This window comes from Capra hircus, chromosome 15, assembly GCF_001704415.2.
Source record: "Capra hircus breed San Clemente chromosome 15, ASM170441v1, whole genome shotgun sequence".
NCBI lineage: Eukaryota > Metazoa > Chordata > Mammalia > Artiodactyla > Bovidae > Capra > Capra hircus.
This window is the reverse complement of record NC_030822.1, coordinates 38,938,617-38,962,251: the sequence shown is the minus strand read 5'-3', so window position 1 is coordinate 38,962,251 and position 23,635 is coordinate 38,938,617. Positions and strand designations below refer to the sequence as shown.

Below are 23,635 nucleotides of genomic sequence, written 5' to 3'. Positions count from 1 at the left end.
CACAGGAGGCACATGATGTTCGCTTGTCCCATTTTTGATAATGTTAATTTGATCACTTGGTTAAGGTGATCTGCTGAATTTCTTAACTGAACGTTATCATTTTTAACCTTTGTAATTAATAACTAATTTGTGAGTTGATACTTTGAAACCCTATAAATTTATTGTTGCTGTTCAAACTTTTACCTAATACCTTTAGCATCCTTTGATAATTCTAGTCTGAATTAGTTACCAGGCTGTGAGGAAGAACATTTCATTCTCCCTTGTTTATTATTGTATGGACTCATAGATTTTTATTTTATTCAGTAGGTTATATGGTCCATTACTATAATTAATTTTTTTTTTATTTTGAGGTCAAATTGTCCCAGATCTGGTCCATGGGCAAAGTCTGAATAATGTTGGTTAGGAGACCATTGTAATAATCGAAGTGAGACTCTATGTTGTCTCTTCACTAAGGAGGTAACAGCAAAGTGGTGTGAACTGGTTGGATTCTGGATATGATTTGAAGTAATAGAGACTGTGTTGAATTGAATAGCATATACCCCATCTAAAATGAACAGCCAATAGTTAGCTCCAGTTAATTCCTTTGGAAATCCTGGCCTGATGTTTCTAGATCTTCCAGTTTTTCACGAGGACCCTATGGGGTGGCACAGAGTCGGACACGACTGAAGCGACTTAGCAGCAGCAGCAGCAGCAGCAGCAGCAGCAGCAGCAGCAGCAGCAGCAGCAACAGTGTTCTTGTTAAACACTGCAGAACAAACAAGAAAAGCCTCTGTTGACTGAGTGTGGTTCCTGAGGCTTCACTTTGCAACTTGTTTTAAATAATGATGTTTCAGACTCCTGTCTCTGGCTGATGTATAGACTTGTGTAAGTCTTGTTGCTTTTTTAGTTACTGTTTCTTGACTGCTTAGTTGCTCAGTTGTGTCAGACTCTGCAGCCCCATGGACTGTAGCCTGCCAGGGTACTCTGTCCATGGGATTCTCTAGGCAAGAATACTGGAGTGGGTTGCCATGCCCTCCTCTAGGGGATCTTCTTGACCTAGGGCTTGAACCTGTGTCTCCTGCATTGGCAGGCAGATTCTTTACCACTAGTGCCACCTAGGAAGCCCATGTTTCTTGACTTAAACTGGGTGAAACAGCTGACACTGAAAAACATGGGTTTGAATTACATGGATCCACTTATATGTGGATTTTTTTCAATAAATATGTACTATAAGAATATAGTAGTATTCTTATAATATAGTATAAGAACAATCCATGGTTTGAATTACATGGATCCACTTATATGTGGATTTTTTTCAATAAATATGTACTATAAGAATATAGTAGTATTCTTATAATATAGTATAAGAACAATCCATGGTTGTTTGAATCCTTGGATGTGGAACTGTAGATAGAGAGTGAAGTGAAGTGAAAGTCGCTCAGTCATGTCTGACTCTTTGCAACCCCATGGACTGTAGAGTCCATGGGATTCTCCAGACCAGAATGCTGAAGTGGGTAGCTGTTCCCTTCTCCAGGGGATCGTCTCAGCCCAGGGATTGAACCCAGGTCTCCTTCATTGCAAGCAGCTTCTTTACCAGCTGAGCCACCAGGGAAGCAGAGGGCCACCTGTAAATATTTGAGAAGATGAAGTTTTAGTCATCAGTTTTTAATTATTGCATTACTAGTTAAACAAAAAAAACCCCAAAACTATTCCCAGGTCATGCTTAGCCAGGAACAACGTGTAAGCTGCTCCAGAGTTTTATTGGTGACCACACAGGATGCTTTGCTAAAACTTCTCTATCTAGTTGATGCATATCAGCTTCTGCTCACTTCCTATTCATTTGTCTTCATTTTCTGGAAAGCTTTTTGTTACTTTTAACTCCTTTAAGCTGGGATTTGCTTAAATGGTGGGCTGAGTTTTTAGTGCATAAAGCTGTTTAACCCCTGTGAAAACTCACTCATTTGAAATCAACTGTTCCAGGAGGATATTACTCATATGGTTTTAAAATTTTTGTTCCTGCTTTGTCCTTAAGTATCTGAAACCATCATACCATTTGTAAATAGTAACTTGTTAAATTTTGATTTTAATAAATCTATTGTATTGGCTTTGCTTATTTTAAAAATAAAACTCCAAAAACTAAAAGAAAAACAAGTCTAGAAATTGCATCCTTAAGAAAAGTTAAACTTTGAACATAAGCCTTCTCTTCCAAGCTGTGCTCTCTGACCTAGAATAGGCTTTTGAATAATGAAAATCAGTCTTCTGAGTCTGTCAAGTTCTAGGGAAGGTTTTTATCAAAGTGTTAAAATGACACTTTCATACTGTTTCCATTCAGGCTAGGTTGTCAGGTTGGGGGCAGACTTGGCTAAAGGTAGAAAACCAGCTTCTGCTTGGTTGGTGGTTCTTTGGTCTTGATCTTGACTGCAAAGTTCACATCAGCTCTTTAGAGAATGCAGACGCATGTAAGCGGTAAATGAGGTGTTTGGCATTTATGCTGAATAGAAACCAGACCACAGTTCCTTTTTTTTTTGTTCTAGTTCTCTACCCTCTTTCTACTTAAGAGAATCTACTTAACCTTCTCATTTAGTATTTAGAGCAAGGTGCCATTTATGATTTCTGTTGTATTTCTATTAAATGTTATAATGAGTATGGACCTGTGTGTGTGGGAGGATGTATACTTCAGCATGTGATCCACTGAGGTTTCTGGGTTGTCTCTTTGATTCCCATAAGGGAATCATGCTCTGAGCGCCCTTGCTGAAGTTTATACTGTTCTTTCTACATGTGGAATTGTATTAAAATTTTTAAATTACTATTGGAGAAGCAGATGCCTTGTTTTTGACTGGTTTGTGTGTATGTGTTTATTTTTTTGACCTAGATTACCAGCGACTGATGACTGTGGCGGAGACAATTACAGCTCTCATGTTTCCTTTCCAGTGGCAGCATGTCTATGTTCCTATTCTCCCGGCTTCTCTCCTACATTTCTTAGATGCTCCTGTCCCATACTTGATGGGCTTGCATTCCAATGGCTTGGATGACCGGTCAAAACTGGAGCTGCCTCAAGAGGTAAGAGAAACGTGGAGCTTGGGTGCTGGTGCCTGTGGCCCTGATACAGGATTTGGGAGAGAAGGGCTTTGGGATGAGCCCACGGTGGTATCGCCAAGTTTATTTTCTTTTTGGAGAACATAAATAACTTTCCAGGAAAAAAGTAAAAATAATGAACATTGAGCTCAATTTATATCATTTCAGAAACACTTGTTTATCACCTGACATAACATTTATTGTAATCTGTGTTTATACTATTATGAACTGCCTTTTTCATGCACAATTTTTCAAACACAGGATTTTATGTATTTATAAGACATTTATTAGAAAATCTTAATTATGTAAAATTTTAAATTTACATGGAAGAGGACATAGTGAATCTGTTTTCAATACTTAGCTTCAACAGTTATCATGTATTTAATTGTGTTTTATTTCTATACTATTTCATATTATTTAAAGAAATTCCACATAATATAATTTTATAGCTACTTTAGTAGCCAGACATATTAATAAATCATTGGTTTTCTTTTATAGGCCACAGTGGCTCTGTAAAAGTTGACCAGATCATAGTGATTCTTGTAGTACTGAGACATCTTTGAAAATTTTCCTTGCTCAAGATAATGAAGGCCTTGAGATAATGTGTTTCCTCTCTTGCTGTGAGAACGGTCTGTTGGTCATTTCTATTGTTTCAAATACTAAAATAACTGATTAAAAATAAGTATTTATTTATTTAGTACTTCATTCTAAAATAAATTTAAAGCACCATTAGAAATAAGATTGTTCACTGTTTATTTTCCTAGAACTACAGGTAAAACTCATCTACCTCTTTTGGTCAATTCGTGGCTGGTATGAAACTAGCTGGGGGAATTGGGCTTTACTACTCTGATTTTCATAGTCAGTGGAAAGGCCTGGGAAGAACACTTTGGAGTATTCACACAATGGTGTCATCCCTCTACCAGTGATTTTTTGGGGGAAGATTTTTATGTACAACTGAGGAATATGAGTAAAAGGACCTCCAAAGAAGAGACCATTCTCATGGAATTGGGTCTGAGCAGCCTCATGTTGTTGGGCATGTCTGGGTAGCCACGGTGATGAACAATCCTGATAATTAGATCATACCTGTAATATTTAAATTATATTCAGATGCATCTCTTTTTCTCTGTCCTTTGGTTTTAGAATCAAAATGTCTTCTTTGTAGTTTTTGCTCTTCTGCCTCCTTTGCTTCTTTGATTCTATAGTGCTTTGTGCTTTTTGGGGTGGGACAAGATGAATTAAGAAAGAAAAGATCTGAATGATGTCAGCTTAAAAAAAATTCAGAAGTCTGCAAAAAGAACAGAGTTTATTTGGGGACTTAAAATTTGCAGTTGGGGAGAATCAGATTTGGTAGCCCTGAAAGAGTGTTCCAAGGAAAAGAAAGAGTCAGGGACTTATAAGGACAAAAAACCATGAAGTTGTTAAAAGTTGCCCTGTGGGAGTTGTGATCGACTCTAACCTAAGTCAGAATATTTGTCCTTAAGAAATCGCAAGTTATTTTATGGTAGGGGTCCTATAAATATATAGACTGTTACAAATTGTTTAAGGGTAAGGGCCTTTTAGTATCTTGAGTTTTTGGAGGTGTTCTGGGTGACTTCATCAGGCCAAAAGGTCTGAATCCATCCAGCCTGAGTCGTGCAAACATACTTCCTTAGTGGCCTCCTGGCTCCATTTTAGAGATCTCTTTTAGCAATACTGACTCCATTTTGACTTTCACAATGATGGAGAAAACCATTGCATTTTGGGGTATTGGGTTTTTATATGTATTTGTCTACTAAAATGCCTAAAGAGTAGATATCAAAGATTGGAGTGTGGAGAGCTTTTTGTTGTTGCTTTAAATGATTGTATATTTAATATTGACACTTCATTCTGGTAAACCTAACTATAATTTTGTAAAAGTCAAATAAGAATAACAGTAGAAATGATTGAAGGTAGAAAGGCAAAGAGGCATGCATAATCTAATAAATAGGTCACTAGGCAAGAAGCCAGATTTGTTTTATTTTCATCTTTGGCATCAGCTGGCTGTATACTTGCGGTCAAGTTCTATTTCCTGTAGGGTCTCTCAGTATCATTCTGTGTGGGCTTTGTGTATGTGGGTATGTGAAGAGGCTGCTGGGAGACCAGCAGTTTTCTTAACAGGACTGTTTGAGAAACTGTGGGTTGTTTGAGAAACCCAGAATCTCACTTTGTTCCGGGATGTTGGAGCCTCCGCTTTTGCATCCAGCCTGCTGGACCTTTTGAACTCTCTTGTACGCCACTGTTGCTGCATCTGTTGTACTCTGCCTCTCCTTGTGGTCCCCTTGAGAAGGAGTGGCAGGTTGGAGAATACCTGTGTGTACTTGATAGGCAGTTCTAGGGTTTCAGAGTCCCACTTCATCCAGCCAGTCCCTCTGAAGATCATGTGTTTGTGGGGATAGTTACACAGCTGGATATTTTCTACCTTAATTTTTAGCAGATGACCTCTGGGATATCTGAGTCTGTGTAAGTCCCCCTGGTGAACTTTAGGCTGGTAAAGAACGAGGGGGTTTCTCAAGGAGTAAAGCATCATCAAAGATACACATAATGAATGGAGAGTGATAATATTTTTGAAAGAGAATTTTAGGATGTCTCAGAGATGATACATTTATAGTTTCAAATTCTAACAGTACACAGAAGTATAAAGTAAAAAATTACCTCAGATTTTACCACCCAGAGATAACTAAGGCTGGGAAATTCACTTAGGCCTTTGCAAGTGGGCATCATTAGGGTATTGGGGCTGGGCACACTTGATGTATAAAAGGGACTTTATCCAGAGGCATAAAGAGTGTACATTCCCTAACCTCCCCAAGTCAGAATTCATCAGTTGCTGCCCCATCTTTGGGCATCGAAGTCTGTGAAAAGCCCTTTGTTTCTTTTTACACCAACACATGAGCTCAGCTGGCCCTGAGCAAGTGAGAATGCTGTGCTGCTTTTGTGAAGCTTTCTTTGTCCTGTGCTTCTTTTTTGGGTTTCATTGTCTGAGCACAGGAAGGAGGCAGTTCCTCCACAACTGTGTCGGGGGAGGGGGTGTTCTTTCTTTCTGTCTTGGGTCGCTCTTTCTTTCCTTCTTTCTCAGGATACTTTGTCAGTAGCTTTTCCCCAGTAATCTGTTGAGACTAACCAGTGAGGCTGTCTGTGATTTGGTGCTAGGAACTCAGGGCTGGGAAAGACCAATGTGACCTTTTGTAGGAAGGGATTTGGGAAACTTCTGTGGTTTGGGATATCTATGTGATCACTGCCCCAGAGTAGCTAAGTCTTCCCATGGCCTCTCCTGATGAGACAGAAGGTTAATGGAAGAAAACTGATCACTTGGGTTCAGTGCCTCTTCCAGGCTTCTTCTTGTCCCTCAAGCTGTTTGTAGGAGTTGGCCTCTTTTCACATAAGGAAAGGGGTTTAAGGTAGATTTCAAGTTATTTCTGTTTGTCAGAGCCCTCTGTGTCCTGACAGGAAAGAGCATGAAGCTCTTGTGTTAGTCTGATAGCTGAATGGCCTTCTTTTCATTTTGCCTTCTTATCCCTACCGGCCTCAGCCCAGCTCTGTGAAGAATGGCTAGTGGTGTTGTCTCAGAGGCTCCTGTCTTAACCTCCGAAGTGCGCCTGAGCTGCTTTCTTTTCTCCAGCCGCCTCTGCCCAGGAGTATCTGCAATATGTGGATACAGCATTTGGAGTTTATCAGATTCTTCACAGATGTTCTGTTTGGTCAAGAGCAGTGGGAGAAACGGCAGCCAAGCATTGTTGAGTGGATGTAGTTGTGTTTAGCTGCCTCTGTGTTTCCTATTGAACAAACTGTTTTTTCCCCCCTCTAAAGAGAGGAGAACCAAGAGGATAAATAATTGCACTGTGTGCCTCTGAGGGGAGAGGTCACAGTGCTTTCTTCCGTTAGCTATATGGACAGGGCTTGTGAGGCAGGTGATTTTCAAGACTAGATGATTTAATTCTGTCTTTACTGTATTTTTTAATTGCTTGATCCAAAGGCATTTATGATTTTAAAATCTTAAAGGAATAAACGTAAAAGTAGGTGTTATTTTTAGGTGTTAAACATGTATTAGCTCTTTAACAAGGAAGGAAGGGTTCAAAGTTGTTTTCTAGTGGAGGAACTCTGGAAAGTGGAATTTAAAGTGATTCTTCTAATTTTTGAATCTTGGTTATGGGAAAGTTCTCTTTAGTTATGGATTTGTTAATGGAGTAATTTATGCACTCAGCAAATGTGTATTGAATGAATGCATACACGGCACATGGACATGTTAAAACATGAAGTTTTCATAGATTGAAAGTCTGTGAAATAGTTAGATAAAGCTGGACTTACCATATGGTCTTCCTACCTCCTAGAATATAAGACTTACTGATACAGGGATAAATAGCAGAAACAGTGGAACAGCATTTTGATACATAATAATACATACCATGCCAAAGAACTTTTTAGTAATGGAGCTGGAAAAATTGCTTGTCCATAGGAAAAAAAAGATTCTTACCTTAATCGGATAACAAAGTCAACTTGAGATGGAATAAGCATTTAAATGTCAAAAGCAGAAATTTAAATCTTCTAGAAGAAAACGTTAATACAATCTTGATCTCGGGGTAGGGACTTTGTGAACAAGATGAAGAAAACACTTTCCATAAAATAAAAGATTGACAAATTTGATTTTTTTAATTAAGAAAAAGACATTTTAAAATGAAAAGATAAAAGCTAGGAGAAGATATGTGTAGGACACATATAGCCTTTAAAGAGTTAGCATCAAGGGATTATAAAGAACTTTTGCAAATCGGTAAGAAGATGAGCAACCCAATAGATAAATGGGCTAAACATATGAAGAGGGATTGCATGAAAAATACGCATTTCTTGTAATCAGGATCTTTGTAGCTCAGTCAGTAAAGAATTTGCCTGCAGTGCAGGAGACCCGGGTTCGATCCCTAGGTTGGAAAGATCCCCTGGAGAAGGAAGACTTGATAGACATGAGTTTGAAGCCTCCCTGTCCATCACCAACTCTTGGAGCTTGCTCAAACTCATATCCATTGAGTCAGTGATGCCATCCAACCATCTCATCCTCTGTTGTCCCTTCTCCTCCTGCCTTCAATCATTCCTAGCATCAGGGTCTTTTCAAATGAGTCAGCTCTTCACATAGGTGGCCAAAGTACTAGAGCTTCAGCTTCAGCATCAGTCCTTCCAGTAAATATTCAGGACTGATTTTCCTTAGGATGAACTGGTTGGATCTCCTTGTTGTCCAAGGGACTCTCAAGAGTCTTCTCCAACACCACAATTCAAAAGCATCAATTCTTCGGCACTTAGCTTTCTTTATAGTCCAACTCTCACATCTGTGCATGACTACTGGAAAAACCAAAGCTTTGACTAGACGGACCTTTGTTGGCAAAGTAATGTCTCTGCTTTTGAATATGCTATCTAGGTTGGTCATAACTTTCCTTCCAAGGAGCAAGCATCTTTTAATTTCATGACTGCAATCACCATCTGCAGTGATTTTGGAGCCCAAGGAAAGAAAGTCTGTCACTCTTTCCATTGTTTCCCTATCTGTTTGCCATGAAGTGATGGGATCAGATGCCATGATCTTAGTTTTCTGAATGTTGAGTTTTGAACCAGCGTTTTCACTCTCCTCTTTCTCTTTCATCAAGAGGCTCTTTAGTTCTTCTTTGCTTTCTGCTGTAAATGTGGCCTCAGAATTTTCTTGGCTATTTTTTTCTTTTATTTTTATGGGTAAGATTCAGTCAGTTCATCAGATACGCCCTTCAAAAAAGTAAAAATCTTTCTGGGATTTAAAACCATTTTACATTAAATTTATAAATGTGGGGATAATTAGCATCTTTTCATTATGGAATTTTCCTATTTAATAATATATAGTGTGTACTTGTGTGTATATTCATTTATTGAAATTTTATATTCCACAGTGATAATAACAGTGTCGATTGACATTTATTGTATACTGACACTGTCCTAAATCCTTGATGTTGGTTGTCTCTTTATCCTTGTTATAACAAATGCTTAATTAAGCACATAGTAATACTCTGCAGTGAAGCAAATGACAATTGTCTTGGCAATTGGTTCATGGTTATAAGATAAATATACAAAGGTACTTGGCAACGGGTTCATGGTTATAAGATAAATATACAAAGATAGAAGACTTTTCTAATTTATAGCTGCATTACTCAAAAATTCCAACATGGTTGAGAACTATGAAATATTTAAGTTAAACTGAACAAGAAATGTATAAGACCTCTCAGGAGAAGAGTGGATGTCTTGGCAATTGGTTCATGGTTATAAGATAAATATACAAAGATACTTGGCAACAAGTTCATGGTTATAAGATAAATATACAAAGATAGAAGACTTTTCTAATTTATAGCTGCATTACTTGAGAATTCCAACATGGTTGAGAACTATGAAATAGTTAAACTGAACAAGAAACGTTTAAGACCTCTCAGGAGAAGAGTGGATGGTTAAGAGCTTGAGGGTACGACTTAAGTCAGGCTAGCTGAGTTCAAATCCCGGCTGTACTACTTACTAGCGGTGTGACTTTGGACAAGTTACTTAACCTCTCTGTGTCAGTTTGTCTGTAAAATAAGGATAACTATTGCCAGGTTGCTTTTTGTTTATCCAGATTACCTACCTCCCCAGCAGTGTATGAAAGTACTGTTTCTCTGTGTCCTCTCAGAAGCAGTCTTAAAAACAGAAGAAAGCACAGAAATCACAAGACCAGCCATCAAATCTTACAAATCAGGAATGAGGCTCAGAAGGGAATACTGGCATGCTCAGGGCCATATAGGGAGATAGTGACAGAGTCAGATCTGGGACCCAGACTTTCTGACACTCTCCTAGTATTCTTTCTACTGTTGTAAGGATTTGTGAGTTCAATAAATATTCTATGAGCATTTACTATGTGAGAATTTGGTGCTAGATGCTAAGTGTCTATGTACTTATATAATCCTTATCACTAAGATAAGTATTTTTATCTTCATTTTATAACTGAGGAAACAGAGTTTCATAACTTTCCCAAGATCCCAAGACTGGAAAGCATCAGGGCAGGATTGGAACTCAGGTCAACCTCCTTCCACCCCGTCTTTATGCCACACCTAATTTATGCCCATTGCAGATGTTTGCTCTTTCCTCTCTTCATAATTCCTCTAAATAACTCTGGAGTTGTTCACAGTCCTCCTCCTGTTTTGACTACCAGGCTAACCTCTGCTTTGTGGACATTGACAACCACTTCATTGAGTTACCAGAGGACTTGCCTCAGTTTCCCAACAAATTGGAGTTTGTCCAGGAAGTCTCTGAGATTCTCATGGCATTTGGCATTCCCCCTGAAGGAAACCTTCACTGTAGCGAGAGCGCTTCCAAGCTGAAGAGGCTCCGGGCCTCTGAGCTCGTCTCTGACAAGAGGAATGGAAACATTGCAGGCTCCCCTTTACAGTCCTATGAGTTCCTCAAGGAGAATGAAACTATCGCCCGCCTGCAGGCCTTGGTCAAGAGGACTGGGGTGAGCCTGGAGAAGGTAAGATGTTGTATATGGGTCTGAGCTAAGGTGTCAAATAAAGTATAGGGTAAGAAAGTACCCAGTTCAGGGCAGTGCATACCTGTGAATAGTGAAAGGATGCTCTGTGTGGAAGACCCTGGATTTGGCTTTGGCAAACATGATCCCCCATGTGAATGCTACTTGAATCTAAATCTGGGTAGCTTTTCACTTTGGACATCAAGGAGAAACTGCTGTCATTCTCTAAACGCTGCAGCAGAGAGACTTAGAGGGATGATGGTGGTAGTCTGAGTTTGGGCCTCTTTCAGATCCATTGCCATGTGAATGTCACAGCAACCTGGAGCACATAGAGCAGGAATTGTTGACTTAGAGAGCCTGAGTGTTTTGCTTAAGATTAAATGCCTCTGTGTGGTTGACTTGAAGTTAGAACCCGGTCCTCTTGAATTCTAGTCCTCTGCTCTTCCTGGGGATGTATGAGCTTTCCATTGCCTGACTTTGATGAGACTGCTTTCTGTAGTTGTTTACTCATCTCTTCACCCTCTGCATTCTCACTGTTATATCACTTTCTTAAATTACATATAAACAAAATAGGATAATCATTTTGTTGGGCTTTTTCTTTTTCTTTTTTTTAGTGCAGTGTGAAATGTCATTTTCCTGGTTTGTTAGTAGCGCAGATATTAAAAAAGAAAAATAATGGCCAGTTAAAGAAGAGCAGAGAAATATTTAGAGAGGTTTACAAGGTTAAGAGAGACCAATAAGGAAAAATTTTTAGGGAGAAAGGGAACGTAAATATGGGGGAGAAAAAGAGATGAAAGGAGAATGAGAGTCTGACCTTGGTGCTTTACATTATCATTTTCTTGTTGCCTTCCCAAATTCCTTCTTTCCTGACCCTTGAGATAACTAGTGCTTTTTCTTCTAATGCTATTTCTCTGCCTGTAATAAGTTTCTCTCCACTTTCATTGAGTTGCTGGATTCCTGCAAGTGGAACGCCCTCATTTATCTCTTCTTCATGTCAGAATTCCTTTCTTCTTTTCCCCCCCATTTTTTCTCTTTTGAATGACTCTTGTGGGGAAAAAAGGATAAGTTGCCTTTCTTTGGGATAAAAGAAAAACTCGGGTGTTCTCAACTGTTTTATTTTGTTTTGTTTTTGTAGCTGGAAGTGCGTGAAGACCCCAGTAGCAATAAGGATCTCAAAGTTCAGTGTGATGAAGAAGAACTCAGGATTTACCAGCTAAACATTCAGATCCGGGAAGTTTTTGCAAATCGTTTCACTCAGATGTTTGCAGATTATGAGGTGTTTGTCATTCAGCCCAGCCAGGATAAGGAATCCTGGTTTACCAACAGAGAGCAGATGCAAAATTTTGATAAAGTAAGTATTAATATAGTCCTGCTGGGGAGGTGGTAAGAAATGAGTACATTTAAAGATGTGACTGAATATGAGTTTTTCTTCCATAAAACGTGCTGGAAACAAGTTCTCGGTCCTTCTGATGTTGGTAAAATGTTTGGTTGCTTTAGAGCAGAGTGCTGGTTATTGGCTATCAGGTGATTTACCTTCAGTCAGAGCTCTCTTAGGCAAAGATGCACATGCAGGTTGAACATTAGGATTCTGGGAATGTTGATTGCCACAGTAGGTTACCTGAGTAAGTTTAGGCCAATGTGTCAAAGTTGCAGGATATTTGAAATATATAAATTTCTTAAAATGATGAGGTTTTGCGCTTTGCTTTTTATAAAGACCTGGGAAGCTTCAGAGAACAATTAACCTACTGAATCTCATGGGTATGTAGGCTTGGTTGATTGAGGCTGACATGACCTCTTCCCTCTTGATGACACTCTGTTTCCTTTTGGTCCCACCAGGCATCTTTTCTGTCAGATCAGCCTGAGCCCTACCTGCCTTTCCTCTCAAGATTCTTGGAGACTCAGATGTTTGCTTCTTTCATTGACAACAAAATCATGTGTCATGACGATGATGATAAAGATCCTGTGCTCCGGGTGTTTGACTCCCGAGTAGACAAGATCAGGCTGTTGAATGTTCGGACACCTACTCTGCGCACATCCATGTACCAGAAGTGTACCACTGTGGAAGAAGCAAGTGAGGCCTCCTTGTTGCTAGCTTTCTAGCCTCTTGGATTATATCACTAACGTGTCCTTATTCCTAAATATGCCAGCTTCTTTCTCTTGTTTTCTGCTTTTGCATAAGTTGTTTCCATTGCCTGCAATGCTTTCCTCTGTCTTTTTTGCCTGGCAAACTTTTTCTCATCCTTTAACACTGTGTCGGTTAAGAATGAGTCCTCCTGTAAGTACTAGAGAATCTAATTAGCAGCGCATTAAATAAATGGGGGTTATTGTTCTCAAATTATCAAGAAGGGCAGAACTGGTGGTGGTTCGGCTGCTCAGCATTGTAATCAGGAAATGAAATTCTATCTTTTCACTCCAATATTCTTAACATGTTGACTTTTTATTATGTTCATGCTTATTGCCTCATTGTTACAAGAGGCCTTCTATGTTCAAATTCAGGGCAAAGGGGAAAGTTGATGCCAGCTGTATTGTCCCTCTTATATCAGAAAGCAAAAGCTTTCCCAGAAATTCCCAACAACTTCTGTTGTCTCATAAAAGCATATTATGTGACTACCGTTAAGTGCAAGGGAGGCTATGAAAGTGAGTATTGACCTGGTATAATGTTAGCCCAAACTGTATTGAGATTCTGTTAGCAAGAAAGAAGGGGTGAGTGAGTTATGGGTAAGTAAGCTGCTAACAGAAATCCAGCTGATGTTTCTCTTCCTCTGGAGCCTTCTCTGATGCTCTCAGGCTGAGTTGATTTCTTCACTAAGCTCTGTAGTACCTTGTTCTTGCCTCCCCTTTATAATCTCTGTTCTAAGGTATCATTATCAGGGAGCAATTTAAGATCTGAGACTGTATTTACTCATTGTCTGACTCCTAGTCCTCTAACATTGTACCTGGAACATATAGATGTTAAAAGTTGTTTGCTACTTGCATGGTGGAGTACACCTTTTTGTTCATAGAGATTCTGTCTGGATCAGTTTAACTAGAGAATAGTCTCAGCCTGAGGTGTCAAACCTAAGTACTGTGCTCACTTCTGTGAGTGATATTTAGTGTCCTTGTAGCTTGTTGGTATGTTTTGTTTGTTCATTTACTAAATGTAAATACTTCGTGCCCAGTGTATGGTAAGTGCCCACCAAGTATTTACTAAATGATTGAATGAAGGTGCCAAGCATTTTTTTAGGTTTTGAAGATACAAGTGGTGACTGGCTTCCTCAACGTTATGCTTGGTTGCCTTCTGACTTTATCTTTCAGCTCATGCTCTAGGCCTTTCATTAAGATGATAGTCCTCTTGGCCAAGACTTGAGGACATGTTGCCCATGCAGGTGGAGTACTCTGACATAGTCATCTTTGCCTCCTAGAGCACATCCAGTTTCAGATTCCAGAACCCTGCCTAAGGTTTTGGTCCTGGGGAGCAAAGTGATCTCCTAAACCATCACTTTAAAGCAGGACTTCCCAATCTTTTCATGTTGTGTTATACTTGAAAATGACAATATTTATATATGGCTTTGAGAGCCCAGGTCTACCACTTAAGGCCAAGAAGCCTTGAATTTGGGCCTGCTTGGTCAGGTTGCATGTCCTGTCCCCAGGGAACTCACATCCTGAAGTGTTCTCCAGGTCTACCCATTACAGCTGGTCAGGCTGGTCCCCCACAGAGCAGGGATTGCATGCCCACACACGTGTGGCCTTGGCACTGTGTGCAGAGCTGGCCTGCCTGGGTATGTGTTTCTGTAGCCAAGAGTGTCCAGAGCAGGAGCCTGCTTTTGTAGATAGCTCTGTGGTGTCAGAGGGCTTCCCAGGTGGCGCTAGTGGTAAAGAGCCTGCCTGCTAATACAGGTGGCATAAAAGATGCAGGTTTGATCCCTGTGTCGGGAAGATCCCCTGGAGGAGGAAATGGCAACCCACTCCAATGTTCTTGCCTGGAGAATCTCATGGACAGAGGAGCCTGACAAGCTATAGTCCATAGAGTCACAAAGAGTCAGACACAACTGAAGCAACTTAACGTAACATTGTGGGGCTAAAGGGAGGAGTCTGTTTATACTAGAGACTGAAATGAGAGGCTGTAGTGACTTGAGACCTTCTCCTACCCAGAGGTTGAGGCAGTCAGTTCTCAGCCCATCTGTAATCCATTTGTTGAATACCAAATACTGATATGAATTACACTGGTCTCATTTGTGGCCAGGACATGAATTCTTGTGGTCTTGTTAGAATGTGGGGTTTGGGATATGGAAAGAGAGCTAACTAACCCTTATTTCTGTGACTCCTTTCAGAAAAATGAGTATCAAAGACCCTCCCCACAACTACACACTCTGTTCCCAGGAGTAATGCCATTGGTATATTCCTGAGATATGTAATCCAATAATGCTTGTTGAGGGTTCTTCCTGCTGGCTTCAGATTTCTAGCCTAGAGTAGCTCAGCTACATCATCTCATTCTGCGTGGACATCTCAGTTTCTTGAATCAGTGTGATTGGAAAATGGTAAAAACATAGCTACTGGCGACTTTTTAGAGATTCTTTAAAACGTGACATTTAGAGGGGATCTTGGAAATTCTTTTTTAAAGAATGAAGTTCCACAAATTTTGGTATCTTGTGTTTTCCTTTTTATTTAGCTCAAAATACTTTATTTCCTTTTTTGATTTCCTTTTTGACTCCTGGTTTATTTAGAAATGTGTTATTTAGTTTTAAGGTATTAATGATTGTTGTTGGTCACAGGACTTAACTTTGTCTGAATCAAGTTATTTCAGATTTATTGAGACTTGTTTTATGGCCCAGAATTTGATACATTTTTTAAAGTACTGGACTTTATTTTTCATTCTTATCCAGAGAAAGCAATTGAGCTGCGACTGGCAAAAATTGATCATACTGCGATTCACCCCCATTTACTTGACATGAAGATTGGACAAGGGAAGTATGAACCAGGCTTCTTCCCTAAGCTACAGTCTGACGTGCTTTCCACTGGGCCAGCCAGCAACAAGTGAGTCAACCCCAGAGATTCCCCACAGTGGTAATATAGTATCTGAACCTAGACTGTCATTTCCAGAAGACCTTGACTTCTGTAAAGCAAATGTGGAGAAGATACAAACTGTCCAGGTTGTTCACTTGTTTAAACAAGGAAACAGGTGACAGAGCATCATCAGCTCCTGTCTCCACTGTGCAAATTGGGATTGCTCCATGTATCAGGACCTGTAAAAGGCCAGACTGCAGATGGGTTGAAATCTGCAAATCTCATAACTGGGCCCGCACGGCACCTAGCTAGCACTGTAAGTGGTGGAGTAGAGTAAGTGGTGGTTGAAATAATTGGAGTCTGACCTGAAACTCAGTAACTTAGCAGAATTGTTTTTTCTTCGTTAACTTTTGGAGATAAGTTTATCGAAGGCCAGGCAGAGATGAGTGAAAATAGTTTTGGATCTGTAAGTGAAGTTTCTGTAGGTGTTTCAAGAGAGAGAACGTCTTGGTTCCTTGGAAAGATATCTCTTTATTGCCCAGTCACTGATCTTTAACCTGCCCTTATATCAAGGTTTGAGCTACCTCTGGTGCCTTCTTGGTAGCTTCCCGTTGGTCCCTAGATGTTTTTAAGTTTTCTCCTATAAGTTGACCTTACTTTCTTAGCAGAATATTCTTAATTGTCTGCTTTGATTCTGTCAGGTGGACAAAAAGGAATGCTCCTGCCCAGTGGAGGCGTAAAGACCGGCAGAAGCAGCACACAGAACACCTGCGTTTAGACAATGACCAGAGAGAGGTAAGACACCTTGAGAATGATAAGAAACGACCCTGTTACCATGCTGTACCCTCCTTCTCTTTACGTCCTTGGTCTCTGATCTGATTCAAACATCCTTCCCACAGGGAAGGGTTAATAATGAGTGAGTTCCTGATACCTGATATGGGCCTGGCTTGTGACAAATCTAGGATGTACAGTGGTTCACAAGTGGCAGCAGCCGCTAACCACATGCATCCTCTCCCTGAGCCAGACTTGCACTTGTGTTTAGTGATGCTCCCAGTACTTGGAAGAAAGCCTTTCACTGTTGTTTCAGTAGTCACTCGTGCATGATACTCACTCTCTCCCAGGTGTAGGGAGGGTGGTAGGGGTGACAGGAACATTAGGAGGTAAGATTCTACAACTTGGAAAAATTACTTTGAAAATTCTTGAGGCTTTTGTGTGTGTCTGGTATGATAGAAATTAATTTGTTAGAGTGAGATGGAGGACAAGCTGAACTTGGGTTAATGCTCTGAATCTCTGAACATGGGGAGGAGAAGCCTTTTTTACCTGTTTCTTTTCTTCATCTTAATTTAAAAGAGGTAATCTTGACTTTTTTCTCAGAGGAGCCAAGGGAATATTTTTATCAGGTGCCTGGGGATTGAGGGTTCTTCAGTTGACCTGAGTCCTCATTGCTTGTAAGCAGAGTTTCTCAGCACTGCTATAACTTGTTCCCTGTAAAGTTTCTAGTTATAAACCTCAAGTTGCAGACCCTGCCTTACTGAGTTGCAGTGAAGTTGTGAAAATGGAGCTTAAGCTTCAGAAACCTATTTCAGCAACTTCTCTTTAAGAAAAGACCCTGCAGTTTGCATTTTATACAAAGTCAAGCATATTATACAAAATAAAGCATATTATTTTCATATGTGTCTAGCACCTCCGTGGATGGGAAAATATTTTGCTTTTGCTGTTTTTTAAGTGAATAAATTAAAATTGCAAAGTATGGTCATGAATTTTCAATTGCTGGTTTATAGGGTACAGTTGCACTTAGTGTTTTTGTGAGGATGGCATAATGGGTGTAGGGTGTGGGTGTTATTTTTAAAGTTCTCCTCTAGGTCTTCTACCTACCCTCCATAATATTTCTTTCAGCAGGGTTTATTGAGCACGTTTTCTTGGTCAAAATTACTATAGTAAACACTTTGAAATATAAAAATAACAAGGAGATAGCCTTGTCCTCAGGGAATGCCAGTTTATTAAGGGGGCAAAGGTAGGTATGCAACTGTCTTTAGTAGAAGAGTTTTTTGAAAGAGCTGTATGGGAGGCATGCCAGTGTTTGATTACTGATTAGAGAAAATAGAGTTCCATTCTGTCTGGGATAATCTCACACAAGACTGCTTAGAGGAACTAGCATCTGTTTTAGTCTTAAGGATGATAGGATTGTTAGGAACAGAGATGAGCATTGCAAGTAGAGGAGATGGCAGGACCCAAAGTGTGGTGGTGGATTGTGTAAAGGAGACTGTGGGCAGAATATTTTGGAAGCAAGAGGTACTGGAGGAAGCTAGCAAGTTAGAAAGCAGATAGCAGTAGTGCAGGTGATAGTCATTGAAGCCTAATCTTGAGGGTTGATAGTCGGGGCAGAAGGAGGGGCCAGAAACTAGAATGGACAGAATTGTACTTCTGGAATAAACATGGGCAAGAAAGAAGTTGGGTACAAATGTTGGTTGTGAAACGGGGGTACCGAGAAGGTGTCAGCGTACAGTTTATTGCATTGATGTGGGTTCTGTGTTAAAACACAGCATGTGGGGAATCACCAGCAAATTATAGAAAAGAAGAAAATGCAGTTGTTTTGAGTGTGCACACATGCAAGAGTACTTCATGCGAGATGCCGGACTGGGTGAATCACAAGCTGGAATCAAGATTGCCAGGAGAAATATCAGCAACCTCAGATATGCAAATGATACTACTGTAATGGCAGAAAGTGAAGAGGCACTAAAGAGCTTCTTGATGAAAGTGAAAGAGGAGAGTGAAAAAGCTGGCTTAAAACTCAACATTTAAAAAACTAAGATCATGGTATCTGGTCCTATCACTTTATGGCAAATAGATGGGAAAAAAGTGGAAGCAGTGACAGATTTTATTTTCTTGGGCTCCCAAATCACTGCAGATGGTGATTGTAGCCATGAAATTAAAAGATGCTGACTCCTTGGAAGAAAAGCTATGACAAACCTAGATAGCATATTAAAAATCAGAGACATCACTTTGCCAACAAAGGTCTGTCTAGTCAAAGCTGTGGTTTTTCCAGTAGTAGTGTACGAATGTGAGTGTTGGACCATAAGGAAGGCTGAGTGTTGAAGAATTCATGCTTTCAAATGGTGGTGCTGGAGCAGACTCTTGAGAGTCCCTTGGACAGCTAGGAGATCAGACCAGTCAATCCTAAAGGAAGTCAGCCCTGAATATTCATTAGAAGGACTCATGCTGAAGCTCCACTGCTTTGACCACTTGATGCGAAAAGTGGACTCATTAGAAAAGACCCTGATGCTGGGAAAGATTAAAGGTAAAAGGTAAAGGAGTGGCAGATGATGAGATGATTAGCGTCACTGACTCAATGGGTATGAATCTGAGCAAACTCCAGGAGATAGTGAAGAACAGGGGAGCTTGGCGTGCTGCAGTCCACAGGGTCACAAAAAGTCTGAGACAACTTTACAACAGTTTAGCAAAGATGGATATCTTTGATATGAGCAGAGGGATTAAATTCCTCCCAACTTGGTGGGGAAAATGATTTTTCTCTGAGATTATAGTTGGTTTGTCCACACACGAGTTTACACACGTGTTGCAGCTGTGTGTTTTTTACCTTTTGTATCATTAAAGCCAAGATAATTCCAGCACTCAAGGAGTGCTTTACCTCAGAAAAAGAATTAATTCACCCTGTTCTCTTAGTTTTCCCTAAGATACAAGTGTTGCTTTTCAAACTTTGTCCTGAGCCTGAGAATGAGGCAGTAAGATAGTGCAGGGTGGTAGTGCCCTCTTCAGGCACCCATCTGTACTGGTTGCCTGTGATTTGTATGCATGGGCACAAAGTCTTTGATTTTTCCTTTTGCTTTAGAAGTACATCCAGGAAGCCAGGAATATGGGCAGCACCATCCGCCAGCCCAAACTGTCCAACCTCTCCCCGTCAGTGATTGCCCAGACCAACTGGAAGTTTGTGGAAGGTCTGCTGAAGGAATGCCGCAACAAGGTGAGCTGTGGACTCTTCTGAATGTGTATTTTCCTTGGCAGCCAAGGCGAGACCAAGGCTAAGCTCTGACCGTTCTTCTCTTGATTTTTAAAATATTGTTAATATAATATTGAGATAGTACTAGTGTTAAGGTCCTGTTAATGTAACATTGATTGAGAGCAAGCATAGTTTGCTTGATAAAAATTTAATATGTATTCTTTAAAACTGAGAGACAGTGGTAGTTTTTAATTTTAGACATCTTGTGTTACTTAAAATCATTAGTTTTAATGTAGTTAAATTGTCAAGAGATTCATTTTACACATATGCAGATATTTTTGCCTCTCTAATTTACTGATAACACTGATCTCGTGTCTACAAACAAAAGAATTCACTGAGTGCCTACTGTGTGTCAGACCAAAGTATGTTATTCAGTTTTTTTGCTGTTGGCATGTTTTTTGCCATTCTATAAGAATAGTAATTTTTTTAAAGGTACTTTATTGAGATGTAATTGATATATAAAAAATGACACACATTTATGTATACGTCTTGATCATTTTTTAGTTTTGGAGGTATCTATAGGTGATTTAAAAATTAAAAAAAATTTTTTTAATGGAGAATAATTGCTTTACAATATTGGTTTCTGCCATATAGCAACACATATTGGCCATAGCTGTACATATATCCATATGCATACACTGGTGATACCGCTAGCACAATCAGGATGTCTGTCACTTCCAAAAATTTCCTTATATTCTTTTGCAGTTTTTTTTGTGTGTGTGCTTACGCAGCATGAGATTTATCACCTTAACATATTTTAAATTGCACAACGGATCTGTTTAGTGTGGATGAATTTCACAGACATAAAGTTGAATGAAAAAGAAAAGAAAATAAACTACATTGTTAATCATTTCCTTGTTTTTCTGTAGTTTTATTGTACAAGTCAGGACAGTGATCACTTCTAGAGTGGGAAGGTGATTGGAGAAGGCACGTAGGGTTCTTCAAAGGTATAGATGGGCATTATTGTTTTTCTTAACCTTAGGTCAAGTTAGTTTAATAGTATACACTCACATAAACACATATATGTGTATGTATATGAGATATATTTCACAATAAAAATGTTAAAAATAGTAGCACTGGAAAAGAAATATGCCAAAGTGTTAAGAGTTGTTGCTTCTGCAAGGCAGAGTATGGGGTGATTTTTTCCTTGCTTAGATTTTTATATGTCACACATTATAACACAATTAAATCTTCCTTAAGAACTTGGATTCAATATTCAAGCAGCTTTAGATTCAAGGACCAGATCTGCTACTACTTAAAATAATATCTTCTTACAGAGCTATTTGGCTTAACTGAGATAATGTTATACTTAGTACAGTGCCTGGCACATAGTAATGAAACCTACAATTATCATTATACAGCATGGTTTTTGTTTTACAGTGAGCACATGAAAATTTTTTTACCTAAAAGTAAATTACTTCTTAACTTTTTATCCCCTTGGCAGCTGCTTCAGATATATTTCTAGGATTAAATGCTTTTAAAGATTTGTTTAAAAGGTCAGTTAGGCAATGAGAATCAGAGAATGTCTGAGATGAGCATGACCACAGGGTTTTATTCAACTCTTCATCTCATAAGTAAGAAAACTGAATCCTGAGTGATGAAATCACATGTCCACGGTCAGTGATTTCTGTGTTTTTATCTTCTTTAAAGAAGGCACTTTACTATATAACCTGACCGATATGGTGAAAAGTAAATACACTCTTTACCTGTGGGTCTTCCTCTCAGCCCAACAGATGTACCTGGCAGGTGGGCACAAGCCTGTCTAGTTGAATGGGATCTGGCTAATGTGGGTGTCTAATCTTACCGACTGATTTCTTATAGACCAAGAGGATGCTGGTGGAGAAGATGGGGCGAGAGGCTGTGGAACTAGGACATGGGGAAGTGAATATCACGGGGGTGGAAGAGAACACCTTGATTGCCAGTCTTTGTGACCTACTGGAAAGGATTTGGAGTCATGGGCTACAGGTGAAACAGGTAATGAAGTCTGGCCTCTCCCTTTTGAGCAGACTGTCTTCCTGTTTTTGCATACTAGTTTCCCCACTTTTCCAGCTGGCTGGCTTTGAAGAATGGCACGTGGTGCTTGTGAAGTGAGACTTGGAATTGATTTTTTTTTGGTACAGAAAATTGTACACCTAATAAATGTGAATTTTATGGTAATATGAATTATGTCTCAAAGTTGTTTTTTTTTTCAATTCAAATAGGATCATCCTGTACATAATATTTTGGAACTTGTTTTTTCTTGCCTCAGAATGTCTTCTCCATGTTCTTAACTAATTTAGGTGACAGTATAAGAGCTGAGACTATAAATCAGATAGTCCTGGGTTTAATTCCTACTTTCAGTCTGTGAAACTGAGCATGGTACCTAGCTTCTGTAACATTCTCTTTCCTCGTGTCCATGATGGAATTGTAAAAGAACATACCTCCATAGGACGCTTATGAAAATTTGAAAAGATAATTTGAGTGAAGCACTAAGTTCAGAGCCTGTTATAACTGGGAGGTTCTCTAAAAATGTTTGTGGTTATTCTTCTTCTAAAAGTTCAGTTTTAATGACTGTTTTCGCTGTATACATGTGCAGTACTTAAATCAATCCCTTATTATTGGTTATCTAAGTTATTTCTGATTTATCAGTATTAAGAACAGCACTGTGATTATAAGCTTTTAAAAATGTTAGTAGTTATGTATCACATCCCTAAAATGTTGAGAGTTTTGTAGTAGAGCAGCAACACTGCCGCTGCTGCTGCTGCTAAGTCGCTTCAGTCGTGTCCGATTCTGTGCGACCCCAGAGACGGCAGCCCACCAGGCTCCCCCGTCCCTGGGATTCTCCAGGCAAGAAGACTGGAGTGGGTTGCCATTTCCTTCTCCAAGGCATGAAAGTGAAAGTGAAGTCGCTCAGTCATGTCCGACTTTTTGCGACCCCATGGACTGTAGCCTACCAGGCTCCTCCGCCCATGGGATTTTCCAGGCAAGAGTACTGCAGTGGGTTGCCATTGCCTTCTCCTGAGCAGCAACACTATAGGCATTGAAATCAGAAAGACCTGGTTTTTAATCCTAGCTCCTCTTGATAACTTTAAGTGACTTGCAATTTCTGAGTTTCGTCTTCCTTATCTATACTACAGAGTTAATAAAACCTTGCTTTCAGGGTTGATAATTAGATATGGTTAAAAAAAAAAGTACCTGGCATGTGGTAGGTATGCAACATATAATAACTCTTACTATGCCAGGTTCTATATGATGGATTTATGTTTCTTTCCTTTTCTCTGTAATAAATTAGTAGACTATATATGATCATTTTATCATTTCTTTTAAGTTTAGCAAGCCTGGTTATAGTTGAGCCCTTTCAGTTTTTAAGTGAAATATATGCTCCCCCCGCCCCACCCCCCAAACTTCTTATTCTCCATAAAAGTCTTTAGGGAATTAGTTATTAAAAGATAGTAATACCATATCATCACAGGTGTCTTAAACTTGTCCTCTGAGGCTTTGCAACCATATCCTTTAGGAATTCCCACAGCCTGGGGAATTTTGTTTGGAGCCCATTTGCTCCCCCTCTCAGTCTGGATAGACAGAGGTTACTTACTGGTGAGAAACCAGTACAGAATAGTGGGAACTTTTCAGTTGAGCTTCCATTTTGTTCTGAGTTCTGATTTCGGAGCTCTAAATGTGAAGCACTGACAGTGTCACAGAGGAATTGAAGATCCGTGCCTTCTGGCAGGGACACATGTTCAGCTGGGATTGAATACCTACAGCTTGTTCTCCTTAGGCCTCCATTTTGTTAACCTTCGTTTAGACCACTTTTCTCTCCTGATGAGAAGTTCTTCAGTTATGTTTCAGTCCAGGGATTATAACCTGGCTCCCTGGTCCCCTCAATAGTGTACCCAACTGTGACCAAATTCACTCTCAAAGAGTGATCGTCTCAGTCCCCTCTGGGGGCACCTTGTTGAACAACTACTTACCTGCTTAGAAAGTCAAAGAGAACACAAACCACAGTGTTTGCTGCTAGTCTCAGTTTGTTACCAGCTGCCTGCCTAAAAGGCTGCCAACATCAGGTCCTTATAAGAACCTGTGTTAACCTCACC

The 23,635-nt window shown here is 39.7% G+C and overlaps 1 protein-coding gene across 3 annotated transcripts in view; it reads left to right on the top strand.

Annotated features, from left to right (window-relative positions):
• DENND5A (DENN domain containing 5A) overlaps positions 1-23,635 on the top strand; it is a 99,263-nt gene that overhangs the window by 56,478 nt on the left and 19,150 nt on the right. For all 3 annotated transcript variants that reach the window (XM_018059520.1, XM_018059522.1, XM_018059523.1), the window contains 8 exons: positions 2,852-3,039; positions 10,250-10,567; positions 11,700-11,915; positions 12,401-12,635; positions 15,427-15,577; positions 16,249-16,342; positions 19,395-19,526; positions 21,384-21,536. In XM_018059520.1, the coding sequence (XP_017915009.1) occupies positions 2,852-3,039; positions 10,250-10,567; positions 11,700-11,915; positions 12,401-12,635; positions 15,427-15,577; positions 16,249-16,342; positions 19,395-19,526; positions 21,384-21,536 (1,487 nt within the window). The remainder of the gene's footprint in view (positions 1-2,851; positions 3,040-10,249; positions 10,568-11,699; positions 11,916-12,400; positions 12,636-15,426; positions 15,578-16,248; positions 16,343-19,394; positions 19,527-21,383; positions 21,537-23,635) is intronic.